A 16,171-nucleotide genomic window follows, 5' to 3' on the forward strand; every position below is an offset into this window, starting at 1 on the left:
AACATTTAAACAAAATGAACAGTGATTTCCAGGTCTTTGTACCTTTTAGATTTTATCAAAAACATTAACTAAACAAGTCTTTAGTACATGCACCTTAATATTTATAGCAAGAATGATTTATATGATGTTTATTCGAAACAATTTTATTCTGGTTTTATTCTTTCTTATTATCAAATATGAAAGTATGATAATGTGATAAAATGAAGGAAGTACCAGTCATCAATTTAAATTCGTCATACATATAATTCACAGATCTATTTTTGTTACCATCGTAATTACTATAGACAACTTCTTCGTGAATAATTCGGGTTGTTTACGGACAATAGTATTTTCTATGTGTTTTATTAACTAAGCATATATTTTATTTTTACATAACAGTATATTAAAACTCTTTTAATAAGACGATATTTTCTAATTGACAGTAAACACGTTTTTGTTTTTCTTTCTTTTAGGTACTTCTCTAATTCACTTTTGTCATGTTTATACTGATCCTCATAAATTTGCATATTGAATGATGATTGATACATTTTTTAATATATATTGAGTCTGTTGTTCTTGAAGTATGCACAGTGCTCTATTCTTACACACCTCTTTGGTAAATTCTGAAAAATCAACATCATATTCTCTCAGGATTCCTTCTGTTTCTATGTTTACTTCTCCTTTCGTCCCTAAAGTCTGCGCGAATTCCCTATAAACAAATATATAAAAAGGAATACTTAAATAGTGAAAGGGTCATAGGAAGATACATGTGTGCCAATATGTCGGTAAATACTTCAATACACTTGGTAAAAAGCTTTGCAACACTTATAAGGCACTCCTAAGTAAACTTGCTACATTGAATCGCCCGTTCAAAGTCAGGATATTGCTCAGTAGTTTGTATCTTAATGATATCGTTTGAAACCTAATATGATGTTGATGTCATGTCTTTGATTTTCTAATACTTATTCTAGTACATCTATTCATTACTTCTTTCATATTAAGGGAAATTTGTAGATAGTTATTGTTGAATTATATACACTGGCCTGTAAATATTTCTCTTGTAGTACTTTCTCATGATGTTTAAACGTGAACAATCACAAATAAACCAAATTACTCTTCAAATAGCCAAGGAAAGAATAAAACCCTTATGTATACCCCTTACTAAATTTGCTAATGTTCAGTGTAACCATAAGTATAAATGTAAACTTTGTTAAAAAAAAAGTATCAATTATAGTAATAAAAGTATTATATTGTCAAATATATTTACAGTTTGATTTGTAACACCTTGCTTTATTGTTTATGTTTACTTATGTTTTACATGTATATTAAAACACACAGAGGTGTGTCCTTTCCACAAAAGGACTATCATATCAGACGTCATTGTGCACCTAGCCGGTGAAGAATGCTGAAGCATGCCATTTCGCAAATGCCTAACAGCAAAACTTTCAAAAGGTTTGAAATTTATAAATAGTGTATCAAACTTCAAAGAAATCATATTTGTTATTGGTGAGACGCTCTTAAACTTCCTCCAAATTAACAAAATGTAAGAGGTGAAAGTTAGAAAGTGACGCAAAGGGGCACCAATATTCAAACAGACTCACTGGCAATATATAAAGTCGACAATTATAAGGAAATGTTTTAAAGAAGGCTACGTTTTAGAAAAAAAAAGCAGAAGAAAACTCGACCAAACCAAAACCAGTTTCAGTCTACAAAATAATGAGAATGCTAAATATACCAAGGCAATGGAGGTTTAAATCTCATTTTGGCAAAATAAAGCGCCTCAACTGAAAGACCACACCTGTACATTATCAGTATGTATTTATGCTTATCGATTAACTGATTAATAGTTACTTAGTCATAACTTACCCGTGTGCATATGAATAGTTGTCTCTCCATTCCTTAATTTTACTGATATACAAGATGTTGGTATGATCTTTTGGACTTTTGCTGAAGTCTGTATAATATAGTGTAATTCATACAAACCATCATAAATATCTTTAGTGTGATAAAAAAAAACTGTTTTTCATTAACACTAGTATTAAGGGAGCAACCATTTAACTTCATAAGGGGTTTTATGGTTTTTTGGCTGAGTCAGAAACATTTTTATTTTCAATTGTTCGACGCTATGAATCAAATTATTATTTGACAAAAAGGTTTGGGGAAATCTTGATTAAGAATGTTTTTTGTCATCTGCAATTTCATAAAATTTGGGATCAGTATATTTTTTTCAGGACATCCCTCCGCCTTCCTCTCTTTGATTTAAGGTGAATGATCGTTCCCTAACCTTCACTTAAAAATAATGATAATGTTGTAAAGATATTTGTCGACATGAACTGGACAATAATGCTAGAAGTGTTTTTACAATTTTTTAAATATGCAGATACTGTTGTTATTTTAGCACAATATTCATTGATATTACCTACATTAGATTTCAAACTATGGGGTCAATATATTCTACAAAATGTATTATCTAGCAATGTAAGGCAACTAGCGACTAGAATTTACTGATGTGTAACTCTCGTTTATCGATGACGAAGAGACAACACAAGGTAACAAACACAAACTGGGTTTGGGTTTTTTGCACTCCAAACATGGCCAGGAACGTTCACAAGATGGGCGTCTCCTGCTATGCATGCATGAAAGCCATAATGATAATTCACAGTCAAAATATCGCAACAGGGTACAGAACACAATCGAAAAATTTGAGCACAGACATCGTATCTATATTTATATCTAAAGATAATATTGATAGTGAGTTGAGACAACGCACATCGTACTGGTGGACCTACTTGTGATGATGACCGTAAAATTCTAGTTACAGACACTTACTGATCGAAATGTTTACCTTTTGGACAATACTTCAAAGGAATCATTATTCGGGGAATCTTCTGAACTCGTGGTGTAAACAACGCTGTATGTTGATTCATCATATTCAAACTTCCTGTACATACTCTAGAATGCTTTAGTTGCATTATAGCCACAACCTGCAATATTATTATTGCGAAATTGCATTACTGAGTACAGAGGTTTTGAAAAAAGGAATTCCAAAGTATTTAAATAATGTTCTGTTTTAAAGTTTATCTGTATATCAGATACATTGTTTTACGACCAATTTAATCATTTATGGTTCCAAGGGCTGCTGTCTCATTTGTGTATACTCCACATTTCCTCATATTCATATTCAAAACCTGATTCAAGACGTAGTAGATTTGTTTTTAATGTATAAGAGATTTTTTTATGTGTATTATTGTGTATCATCCAGAATATAGACAAAGTTTCAGAATTACACCTTACAATCTCTCTTAGAATTGCGAATGAAACTGGGAATGTGTCAAAGAGGCAACGACCAGAACAAATACAGCAGAAAATTTCAGAGGCCAGTAGCTACAGCTGAGCCTGAAACATAATGTATACTAGTTTAACGACAGGACGTCACATATAGTTCCGAAAAATAAAAATAAACCAAAATCAAATAAATGGGGAATGTGTCAATGGGATTATCAAGCTTGAAGATAACGCTATAAAGGAACATAGATAGAGAAATGTAAACGAGACTCCACCCTAAGTCAAATCTTATCTGTGCTTTATGGTAATTAGGTAATAAGCAGATTAATTATATATTATCATTAAGAAATTTAAATTGATCTTGAATTTACTCTCAATCAATGAAAAAAAGACTACAGTACAGTGTAAATATACCTTTCCAGTTCTCCGTAAAACTCGGTTTGCAGAGTTTAGTTTCTCTTTGTCATTAGATGTAAACAATTTTTTAACCACATCATTTCCTCCTTTCATTACTTCTTGAAACGTTATATACATGGAATTTTCATTAATCTTATTCTCAGGTTGACTCCCGCTGTCTGAATCACCTTGATGCTCTGTCCTTGGAGTAACATCTGACTGATTATCGTTATTTGCATTGTCACTGGATTCATTGTCCTTGTATTTTTCTTCGAGATCATTTAAATCGTGTACATTTATCTGATATTAAAATCGTTATTATGTTAGAAAAAACATTAATTGTCACAGATTATGAAAGCACTTATAAACATACTTTTAATTATGTTTAAAAATAGATATAATGTAACTAAAAACATCGGTACATAACTTCCATCAATCTATAAAAGTTATAATACTTCTACAGATTGAAGTGTCACTAGCTGTCAAATGCATGTTCACTGATTGATTCAAATTCACAAGTTTGATTTATAGGTTGAACACATACTTAAACGTATTACCACAAGAATGAAACAAATAGTTAACAATGCATGGACTCGATACATATATCAGAATCTATTGATGACTATCCGAAAACTGCCGACGGTCAAATAACCCCGATATAAACATCTACTTAGATAGAAATAGAAAGCGACCTCGTGGAATAGAATTTCTCAAGGTCTGTTTGATTTTATGTTATAGGTTAAAAAAAATAAGTAAATTATCGTTTTTACTTGTATAGGATATTTTTTTGTGGATCAGTCAATTAGTCAATGAAATTGTTTACGTTTGTTTCACTTTCAATGATGACATTACTTTCCTTTTAATGGCTGAACACGGCTAATGAAACATATTTGTTTTTCGTTTATTTTTCTACATAAATAAGGCCGTTAGTTTTCACGTTTGAATTGTTTTACATTATCTTATCGGGGCCATTTATAGCTGACTTTGCGGTATGAGCTTTGCTCATTGTTGAAGGCCGTACGGTGACCTATAGTTGTTAATGTCTGTGACATTTTGTTTTTTTGTGGATAGTTGTCTCATTGGCAATCATACCACATCTTCCTTTTTATAATACATGCGCAACTAATCTCTAGCTAATTGGTTAAGGTGACCATGAATACGGATTAAATAAGGTATAAATATTCACTTGGAAATGATGTTTCTTTGCATATTTTGACAACATTGAACTAAATTGGCTACAAAAAGCAAGTTCGCTTTTATTAATGATTGACTTAAACAAAACAATATTCTGTATTTTTCTGTATCTAGTAGCAATTGCCTCTTTTAAACATTAAATCAAATTAATTGTAAGAATCTTAGATTAAACTGATATGAAACGCGCGTCTGTCGTATCAAATGATAAGCCTGGTACCTTTGATAACATTATATCTTTATTGATTTTTATTAAGAATCAAACCTTCCAGTTATCCCTGTCATGTATTTGCACAGCTACTATGTCACCATTCAAAGCCCGGTTGCTATCAGTACCACAAATACATATGTCTGATACGCCATCCTAAGAAATATTCATTTTTTTATATTCAAGGAATGACATGTACGATGAAATCAAATTGACAAAATAAAATTGGGTTTTTTTCAACTTAAATATTCTTTGTTTGTTTATGATATTAACATGTCATTTGTAACATATATCTATTTGGTTTGCATCTCAACTAAGATTGTCGTCTGTCCTTGGTACTCCAATGTATTATGCATGTTTTCTCAATCTATACATGTAAAACTTAATTATTTTATATAGAAAGTGATTTATAAACAGATATATCATGTTTAGGAGGGGCAAAAAATACCAGTCGAGAAGATGTTAAATTTCGCGATCAGTAAGGCGAGGGAAATTTATTCTCAAGACTGGTATTTTTCGCAAAATACCCCTCAAGAACATGCTATATCTGTTTAACTACACCGAATGTGAATGTTCTAAAACGCTTTGATGATCGTGATGTTATACACGACCAGTCGGATAGAGTATTTTTTTGGCAAATACCACGGCAGAGAGGGTAAAAAAGCATATCCTTTTTCCAAAAACCCCGGCGACGTTAAAAAATGAACGATGAAATTGAGAATGGAAATGGGGAATGTGTCAAAGAGACAACAACCCGACCAAAATAAAAAAAACACAACAGCAGAAGGTCACCAACAATAAATTGGTTAGCAAAATACACTGGCTATCATCCAATCAAAACCCTGAATTCTTACATAAGGTGTTATTAAAACAAAAACAAACAGACAAATAAACATAACAAATTCACTTCGGGATAACATTCCAAATATATTGCTACCTGTTTTTGATGCATTTTTTTAGAGGGGGTGGGTATATTATCACGTGCTTTTTTCACATGACAGTTTAATGTAACATATATAAAGACCAGCTTATAGCTAGTATTAGGAACTATAGATATACACAATGTAATGAGTTAGTATGACATTAGTATCATAGTCTCAACAAAGATTACGATTATATGTGTATAATTGTACCACTAATAGACCATCCCCATCCTATATGGTAATCCAACTCATGTCTGTACAAGTTTTCTTAAAAACGTATTTTGTCAAACACAAAGTTAACTTCCTGCTGAAACGTGCAAGTTCTTTTGTGGATATTTGTCTCATTGGCAATCATACCACATCTTCCTTTTTATAAGTTAACAATTTTATGAATAACACGAAGCATACGTTTTTTTAGAAAATGTAAGCAACAGAGAAGTGGTGGAATATCGTTTGTTTACTTGTAACACTCCCAAACGTGCCCTTCCCCTAAAACGTGTCCTTCCCCTAAAACATGTCCGATTCCCCTGAACCTGTCTTTTCTCCCTAAACGTGTCCGAAATGTACAATATTCCCAAAACGTGTCCGATTTCATAACCCCCAAACGGGTCCGATATATGATTTTCGCCAAAACGTCACACTTCTTTGAGCGCTAAAACTGTACATGTATCTCCTAAATAAAATCTCTGATAACGTTTACGGCAATTCTATGATGGGAGACACAGAAGATGAAGTTGTCATTTATCAGATTTAGTTAGTACAATGTAGGTTTTTAATGATTATAATAATTGCAAAATTAATCTGTTATAATTATTTAACTTGAGTGAAATTGCTTATTGTCTAGTTGCAAGTATTTCATATTCACTTAACTTTGCTAATTATTTGAACTTATTAAATCCATTGATACCATTTATATTTATCCGAATATTGTATGGCGGATTTTTAACAGCATTTCCCCCCCCCCCCCCCCCCCCCCCCCCCCACTTTTGTCAATAATTTGTGCGTATTTAAAAGCTCATCAAATCATAAACTGATTATCCGATTTTTTAATGAATTTTAGGTTTCCAGCATCACTAAAGACACACGACAAAGAGATTTAACGTCCAGTGCCAAATATTTCTTGCATAGGTTTTATAGATTCTTTTTTTATGAATATAATTGTTATGTAATCAACACAGGTTTTAATTGCAAATTTATTTTGTAGTGTATAAATAAACTTTAGACTGTTGATTACGTATTGTCCAGTTACAAGTACTTTATGCATATTTAGAGCGAACAATAGTTTTGTCAGTTTTAATGTTTTTACAGTTGTACTGTACAAATTAACTTTAAAGTGATGGTCGTGTATTGTCCAGTTGCAAGTATTTTATGCATATTTAGAGAGAACATACAAGTTTTAATGTTTTTGCAGTTCTATTTAGAGAGAACAAAGGCTACCTGTCTTTATCTTTTTAACATTTGAACATACATGTTTTAACGATTCACTGTTCTATTGTTAAGATAAACTTTAGACTGTTGGTTGCGTATTGTCCAGTTGCAAGTATTTCTTGCATATTTAGAGAAAACATACAAGTTTTAATGTTGTTGTTTTTTTAGTTCTATTGAAAAAATCAACTCTAGACTGTTGATTGCGAATTGTCCAGTTGCCAGTATTTCATGCATTATTAGAGAGAACATTAACGTCTTAATGCACAGAGAAAGGGACATTTTAACCCGTTAACTATACAGTTTAACTAAACATGGTGGCCTACAATTTACATACAATATAGCGAAATGACGCCGCCACTTAAACATAGTTTAGTTCTGCCGTTTTGAAAAATTTCTAACGTGCCTTATTTATATTTCTAATGAACTAGTAAAATTAGTATACGTTAATAAAATAGCAATTAGCAAATTACGCTTGTAATGGACACGTTTTGGGGATTGGACACGTTTGGGGGTTAGTTGAGAAATAGACACGTTTGGGCGTTTATACAAATGACACGCTTTGGTGCTGTTTTCAACTAGACATGTTTTGGGAATCGGACACGTTTGGGTGAAAGACACGTTTCTGAGTGTTACATACTTATATGCTTTATTGTGATGATTTGCTGATTTCCAACTATGAAATCATGATTCGAGAGTTTAGAATGCATTGCTAATTCTAAAATAAGTAGAACCAAATGTAATCATTGAGAGTGTTTAGGATTACGTACACATCATAAATGAAATATGAAGAACACGAGAGCTCAATCAAAACAACGTTTCAGGGGTCATGTGACAAGTAAAAACTTTGTTTCTTATGATTAATATTCACAGTTTGTATATGCATTATACTTATTTGTTCAATAATTTGTTTCCAAAAATCATATATAGATAAATGAAGATGTGATATGAGTGCCAATGAGACAACTCTTTATGAAAATAAACAATTATAGGTCAAGGTACGGTTTTCAAAACGGAGCCTTGTGTCACACCAAACAGCAAGCTATATAAGGTCCCAAAAAATTACTAGTGTAAAACCATTCAAATGGGAAAACCAACGGTCTAATATATATAAAAACCAGAAAAAAAGAAACACTTATTAACCATATACACAGAAGACAACCACTGAACATAAGATTCCTGACTTAGAACAGGTGCAAACAATTGCAGCGGGATTAAACGTTTTAATGGTAACAATCATTCTCCCTTTTCTGAAACAATAGTATAACTTAGAAAGACACTCTATAAAATATCAATTGGAAGGCTTCTCGCTACATTGAAGACCTGTTGGTGACCTTCTGCTGTTGTATTTTTTTATTTTGGTCGGGTTGTTGTCTCTTTGACACATTCCCCATTTCCATTCTCAATTTTATTAACTCAATAAAAAAAACGTAGTAACACAAATTATCACATAATGCATGTTTGTTATAAGTAATGTTTACTGGACAGATTTTCTAGTACAATTGACATGATCACAAAAGACAAAAAAAGAAGTTTAGTGACGAAAGTGTTTTTTTTATAACTGACAGTCTTTTGATTAACACAACAACCTTCCTTAAAGACTGTTATACTAATGTTTTCCTCGTCGTGTTAAGATACTAGTATATTGAATTTTTGTGTTTGATTTATTGCATATTCCTAGTGTTAAGATATTTTTCATGTGTGAACATGTTGGTTTTTATATAATTTGTGTATTTCATACCTTTTAGATATTTCATCTATCCTCCAACGTTCATGATATGAAGAATCTACGTGTAGCAAGTTTAAAATTTGTTTCATTCTTTTTGAATAATATACTTTAAATATTGAAATTCTCTCTAAACGTAACATATTGAAATTCTCTCTAAACGTAACATATTGAAATTCTCTCTAAACGTAACATATTGAAATTCTCTCTAAACGTAGCATATTGAAATTCTCTATCAACCGTAACGAAATGCAAAAAAAAATCAAACTTTTCACTGACGATTACCTAGGCCAAATTACATTTCTTCCACACTTGGAGACAACTCGTTGTGTTAAAAATTATATGTGTATTGGTGACCTAATTAACACAAAATGAAAAAAACACACTTGTATTCATAACTCCTATCACTATCATATTATTGATATTATCTTACGTACAGGATGAGGTATAAAAGCATTTTCATCATTTACAATTCTGATTGGACCCTGAAAAATAATAGTTGAATCTTGCCGTTTTATTCATTTACATATTTTTGTTATACATTGACGCTACATGTATCTATATATTTATGATAAGACAACTAGAAATAATTGAAAATTAAAGTAGGTGTGAATACATATTAAGGCTAGGAGTATATACTCTATATCTGAAAATCTGCTTTTGTTTTGCGAAAGATAGCAAAAGGACTTTCAAGGTTCCTAAATCGAAAGAACTTCATGGCAAGTTTACAAAACACTACATTGAAAATTTAAGACAGATCGGCACAAGCACCACCAACACTGATGCTTACCTCAGGGGTTTGAAGGCCTAGGTTAAGCAGATTCTACATGATAAAAGAACTCTCATCTTGTTGGTCATGATAAGTACAGATTCGTAGAATAGTCTTTTTTTGCCTATTTATCGTTTTTTCTTTATTTTGGGGCAATTCTGTCTGGAAAAGGGCAGTAATTATCTTATAGTTCATTTCTAGTATGTTGCATTGTCGTTTTTTTGGTTGCACTTCATTGTTTCTGTTGTCTCGTTGTTCTCTACCTATAATTGATGTGTTTTGCTCGGTTTTAATTTGTAACTCAGATTTGTTTTCCCTCAATCAATTTTTTGACTTTTGAACAGCGTTGCCTTTATTTGAGTTATCTTGACAAAAATTCTCTCTTGTATAATAATAATTCAACATTGACTCAGGTAATCAGCATATCTGTATAAGTGTCCTGGTCGAAGTAAATAGACTATACGTTGACTATAACAGTAAGAATCATGTAGAAGTTGCATTTTCTCTATTTTAGAAGAATGGCATTAAATCTAATGACCTGTTTAAGACTATAACGTAAAGACATAAAAGTGACTGTAACACTTTTCTAACATATATGCGTGTCGAAAGTCCAAGTTAGAGAGACTTCTGATAAAAAAAAAGACAAGTAAGCTAGTCCGCAAAAGCACTGATGGACATAAAGTTAAAACACAGTATTGATTGTAAATTATTCTACCTAGTTAATGACTACTGGGTCTAAGCTAGAAGGTCAGCATTGAATGTAACCGTACAATTACCTGTATTAGTTGTCCTGAAACCAGTCCTTTCTTGACATCAGCTTCTGTCATATATGCTTCATATCCGGACTAAATTAACAAAAGAAAAACGGTGCATATTCAATGGTTTATATGTACAAAAGTCTTATAAAGTAACTGGAAAAAGAGAGACGAAAGATACCAAAGTGACAAAACAAGTCCTTACTAAAAAATTATATAATCATATGACAAGAGAAAAACAGTTGTCTCTGAATTATCAACGTTTTCTATAGTTTCATAAAGTTTATCAGTTTCAATTGCTCAGATTTCATTACAGATTCTAGCATTTTTCAATTAATAATTCACAGTTATGATTCTATTTATCCTATAATATAAAAAAGAAGATGTGGTATGATTGCCAATGAGACAACTATCCACAAAAGACCAATTTGAAAATGACAATAAGCCTATAAGACTGTTTAATCTATCCAATTACTAATTGGCTTTAAAAGCTATACTGTTCTGGTAGGTTTAGACAACCATATTAGATCGTTTTGTATGCATCACTCCTATCACATTTTCATATCTCTATTCAAAATCATTTTATATTTCACTCAGCGTATGTTAATACTAATTCTTGATTACATTTTATATATGATATGTGGTTCTCTGTTAGTTTCAACACTTTCAACACTGGGTCGATGCCACTGCTGGTGGACGTTCCGTCCCAGAGGGTATCACCAGCCCAGTAGTCAACACTCCGGTGTTGATATGAATATAAATAATGTGGTCATTTTTTCTTAATTTCCTGTTTACAAAACTTTGAATTTTTCAAAACAATAAGAATTTTCTTTTCCCAGGCATATATTACCTTAGCCGTATTTGGCACAACTTTTTGGAATTTTGAATCCTTAATGCTCTTCAACTTTTTACTTTTGGCTTTATAATTTTTTTGAAAAGATTGTCCCTGATGAGTCTTATGTAAACGAAACGCGCGTTTGACGTACTAAATTATAATCCTGGTACCTTTGATAACTTTTAAAATTCTGAAAATTGTTGATAGTTATGTGTTTCATAAGCCCACCTTCGGATGCGAGATTTTCTTGCTGTGTTAAAGATTATTTGTTTTCATTTATGGATCAGCTATTATTTCTATGTTAAGTCATTTAACCTTTTTTGGTGTCATCTGGGATTTCCCAGATGTATTCTTGTTCCACTGTCGTTGGGTAGGTGCATTACCTGCAAATATGGAATTGTCTGATCTTCATCTATATATACATATGAACTACGTCAAACTGTAAATGTGATTTATAATAGAAACTATATTTCAAAATATTTCAAGGTAATGACCAAAGCAATTTGTACAGCTATCGAAGATTTAGTTGAATTGCAATTGTCGTTTATAAAGGGTTATATTCATCTTCCCTATCGGACCCTGTTTTTGTTGTTTCTAATATATTTTTACAAGCTTTGCAAACTATTTGACGCAGTCAAGACATAAGTCGGATGACATTTTCTTTTTCACTTCAATGGAAACAAGACGAGTAGAAAATGCCAAAAAAAAAATCCCGGCCTTTTTGTTTTTTACATTTACCCCATACTTTTCTCTGCTGCGACTCCTATAAGGAGGCATCTACTTCCCCTTTCTATTATTTTTTTTAAGGTGTTGACTTAAACTTATATATTTTCCCTATTTTCAGCCTCTTTTACTAGCTTTTATACCATTATATATTGCGTCACTCCCTTTTTTAACCCTTTTTATTTTATTTTTACCTTTAGATGAAGGATCATTTCCTTTTCCGTTATTTGTTCTTCTGTACTGCTGATTTTGACCACTGCCATTTCCTGGTCTTACAGAAGATTGACCGGTAGATCTGCCCTTGTTTCCATACTGGCTGTTAGTATTTCTAAATTGCTGCGTGCCTGGTGAGCCTATCGTAGACTCTCCTTGTCGTGTAGAAGGTTGATCACTTTTCTCTGCTATGCAAAGATTTTCTAAGTGTAGTTCATTAGGATTACTGGTCTCCTGATTATTGTCGGTTACATCATCTGGGTGAACAGTAGACTGAAATGTAACATTGGTTATTAACCATCTCATGGCTTTACTTACTCATTTAGATCTTTTTAAGATGTTTGTTATGCATTTCTGAGGTGAATGACTGTACATAACCAATGGTTGACTAGATGAATTAATTTTTCCTAGTTTTTGATCAATTTTCACGTAACCACGTTGTTCTCTGCGTTATGTATTGTTGTTTCAAATTTGATTTTTTGTTGACTTCTTTTCTTTTTTTTTTTGTTATTAACAATAAAACTTATTAAATTAAATGATCTTACTACATTGTTTATAGAACAATTATATGAAAACGCAATTTAAAAGGAAACATCTCTCTAATCATAACATGTACCTCTCCCTGTTTAAGACCGCCTTTCGACATCGTAGTATGCTTATTGGTGTACCTTTTTCTCATAAAACGTTTTGCATCTGTTGCATGTTCATAAAAGAAAAAGAAAAAGCAAAAATAACGAGATATAATGATTTATATAATTAAGATGGACACTGTTGTTAAACTAACGACATAATGTACTACGTTGAATTGAGCAAAATTATCACGCAGTCAAATTAACAAAAAAGCAGACATAACTAATTATAGTACACTAGGTAAACTAAATATGAAATATTTTACTAGTTGAGCGATTCAAGCTCTTTCCTGTCTTTGCAAATTGTAAACAACATACGAGCTCCCACTTCGGTTATATGAAATTATTCTTAAACAAGTTAGCTACCCTTCAAGTTTAGAGCGAGTAAATTATATTTTAGTATGCTTGGTTGTCATGTTTTGGATTTATTGTCTGATTTTCGCAATCCTTTAGTTTTTTCCGTTTGAATGCCTTAAAAAATGTTGCCAATGGACCCCCATTTTTCTTTTTATAAATCTTTTACATGTATAATTATAAGCCATTTGTAAAAGTCTTATTGTTTTACATTGTCTTATCGGATCCTTTTATAGCTTACTATGCGGTATGGTCTTTGCTCATTGTTGAAGGCCGTACGGTAACCTAAAGTTGTTAATGTTTGTGTCATTTTGTTTTTTTGTGGATAGTTGTCTCATTGGCAATCATACCACATCTTCTTTTTTATATTATAAAATTTTACTTATTTTTAAATAGTTTTTGAGAGTTTTAACTGGTCAATGATAAAGCTATTACAAATCAAGAGAGAATATTTTCTCGTCAAAATTTCAATAGGTAATATCTCGAAAACAAGTACATTGACCCCTATATTTTCTTTTTTTTATACCACAATTAAACCCCTATCAATATATTCTAGTTTAATAGAAAGTTATTTATTTTGAAAATGAGCAGCGAACTTCCATAACGAGTTCTTCTACTTTTATTTTCACAGGAATTAAATGCAAGATTATTGCACCTATACAGTAGATAAAATTTAGCAATAGATGTAGTAACACGATAGTACAATGAGATCAATAGTTATGGCTATCGCTATCTTTTTGAACGCTTTTGTGTTTGGTAACAAGAGATAAAATTTCAACAGCAAATATAAACTTTCATTTTTATCTATATCCTGCTGATTAAGATGATAAGAATGAAATGATTAGATGATTAGAATTACAAATACATTATAACATGAAATTAAACAATTTAAAACGTTTTTTTGTGTATTATAAGCAAATTAAATCAAGTGGTTCGTTAGTTTTGTTAGTTTAAGGATACTTAAAATATTCTGATTAATAGAATGTCACTTAAATTTTAGTCATGTCCTTATTAAAGTAATTACAACTTATCTACGAATGATGGATTTTGCACCATCTACTTTTATCTAATGAAGATGGTTCATTTTTTAACGGCGCCGGGGTATATGGCAAAGGATACGCCTTCTTGTACGGTATTTTACGTGGTATTTGCCAAAAAATACTCTTTTCGACTTGACGCTTGTAACGTCACGATCATCAAAGCATTTGTATACGTAAACATCAGTGTAATTAAACAGGTATATCATGTTAAGGAGGGAGTGGTATTTGCGGAAAAAAACGAGTCTTGAGAATGAATTTCCCTCGTCTTCGGGTTCGGAAAATTTACCATTCTCTCGACTGGGTTTTTTTTTTTGCAAATACCCCTCCTTGATAAGGTATAACTGTTCAAAAATCGGTATACAATTGTTGGACAGAATACAAAAAATGCAACGATTTTTCCAATGAATTTGAAATAAGGAAATAAATTTAAATATGGTAATTTTTTTGTTTTGTAGGAAAGATCCATTTTCCAAATAGCAGATTCGGTCACCACGAGAGACTAATTGTTGAAAATAAAAGCAAATATATTAATATTGTACAAGGCAAATCAGATAAAAAATCTTTTGTCTTGATATCAAGACTTTTTTTCCCCATTTCTGATTCATCATTTGATTTCAAAGAGGGGAAATATACTAGAGTGACATTCAAACACATAAATCGAAAATAAACTGACAACACCATGGCGATGAAAAAACGTTCCACTTAAAACATTTGATGTAGCTTCATAGATTCATGCGCTTATCTTATAAAAATATTCAACATTAAAGACAGGAAAATTTATTTCTATCTTGCGTCCGAACTTTTCTGGACAAATTCTCATCAGGAAACTCTAAAAACGTAAAGCCAAGCAATTGAATGCCATTGATGTAAATATACAAAACTATTGTGGAAATTTCAATAAAAACATATATACCAACAGCTAACTTTGTCGTATTCTCTTTACATAAGATGATTCCCGTATATCTTCAAAAAAATAACATTAAAAACAGAAAGACTGTAGAAAAGGTAAAGCGTGCTTTGAATTTGGAAATGCTTAAGTATATAAAGGAAATACTTGTAATGCTTATATCATTTATATAATGCATTATATATCTTACCTTATATTTCAGAAATTGTATGGCAAAAACTTTCTCTGTAACAAATACTATCTATCATGGGTGTGTATCCCTTATATATGTGTTGGTATATGTTATCTCGATATTTTGTTGTGATATCATATGTAAAATTACCGTAACAAAAGGTCGGGATAGGACAGAACAAGGGTATATGCATGATATGGTTAACAATAGTTTCAGAAAATGTTTCCATAACGAAAGTCAATTAACCCAACTTATAATTCAATACTTAAATAAGACAAACTTAAATATGTGTGTGGCTGGGAGAAGGAGTCGAATATCGCTATCATGAGGGTATTATATATATACATGTATATATAAACGAGTCTTAATTGAAAACTACGTTCAAACCTATGATTCGTTGGATAAAAACCGCAATTTTTAAACGTGTGCATGTCAAACAAATTTCGTTGTAGAAGGGTCTAAAAACAGCACAAACAACATTTTCCAAAGACCGAAAGAGTGAAAAAGTATATTTAAACAAAACGCATTTGACTAACAGGTCGAACAACTGATGTTCTTTAACCCTGCTGACTGCCATTGGCGATTGCCAAATAAAATTGATCACAAGATGTAACAAAATGGATCTTGATATAAATTTAATA

General features: G+C 31.6%; 1 protein-coding gene across 1 annotated transcript in view; it reads right to left on the minus strand.

The window, feature by feature from the left end:
• Positions 1-13,074, minus strand: part of LOC134692291 (DIS3-like exonuclease 2) — a 29,930-nt gene extending 16,856 nt beyond the window's left edge. The window contains exons 1-8 of the mRNA XM_063552740.1: positions 13,045-13,074; positions 12,410-12,701; positions 11,808-11,875; positions 10,679-10,747; positions 3,679-3,960; positions 2,825-2,963; positions 1,846-1,933; positions 589-688 (exon numbers count right to left, since the gene is read on the minus strand). Coding sequence (XP_063408810.1) covers positions 589-688; positions 1,846-1,933; positions 2,825-2,963; positions 3,679-3,960; positions 10,679-10,747; positions 11,808-11,875; positions 12,410-12,701; positions 13,045-13,074 — 1,068 coding nt within the window. The remainder of the gene's footprint in view (positions 1-588; positions 689-1,845; positions 1,934-2,824; positions 2,964-3,678; positions 3,961-10,678; positions 10,748-11,807; positions 11,876-12,409; positions 12,702-13,044) is intronic.
• Positions 13,075-16,171: the final 3,097 nt, after the last annotated feature.

The sequence above is a fragment of the Mytilus trossulus genome, chromosome 12, assembly GCF_036588685.1.
Source record: "Mytilus trossulus isolate FHL-02 chromosome 12, PNRI_Mtr1.1.1.hap1, whole genome shotgun sequence".
Lineage (NCBI taxonomy): Eukaryota > Metazoa > Mollusca > Bivalvia > Mytilida > Mytilidae > Mytilus > Mytilus trossulus.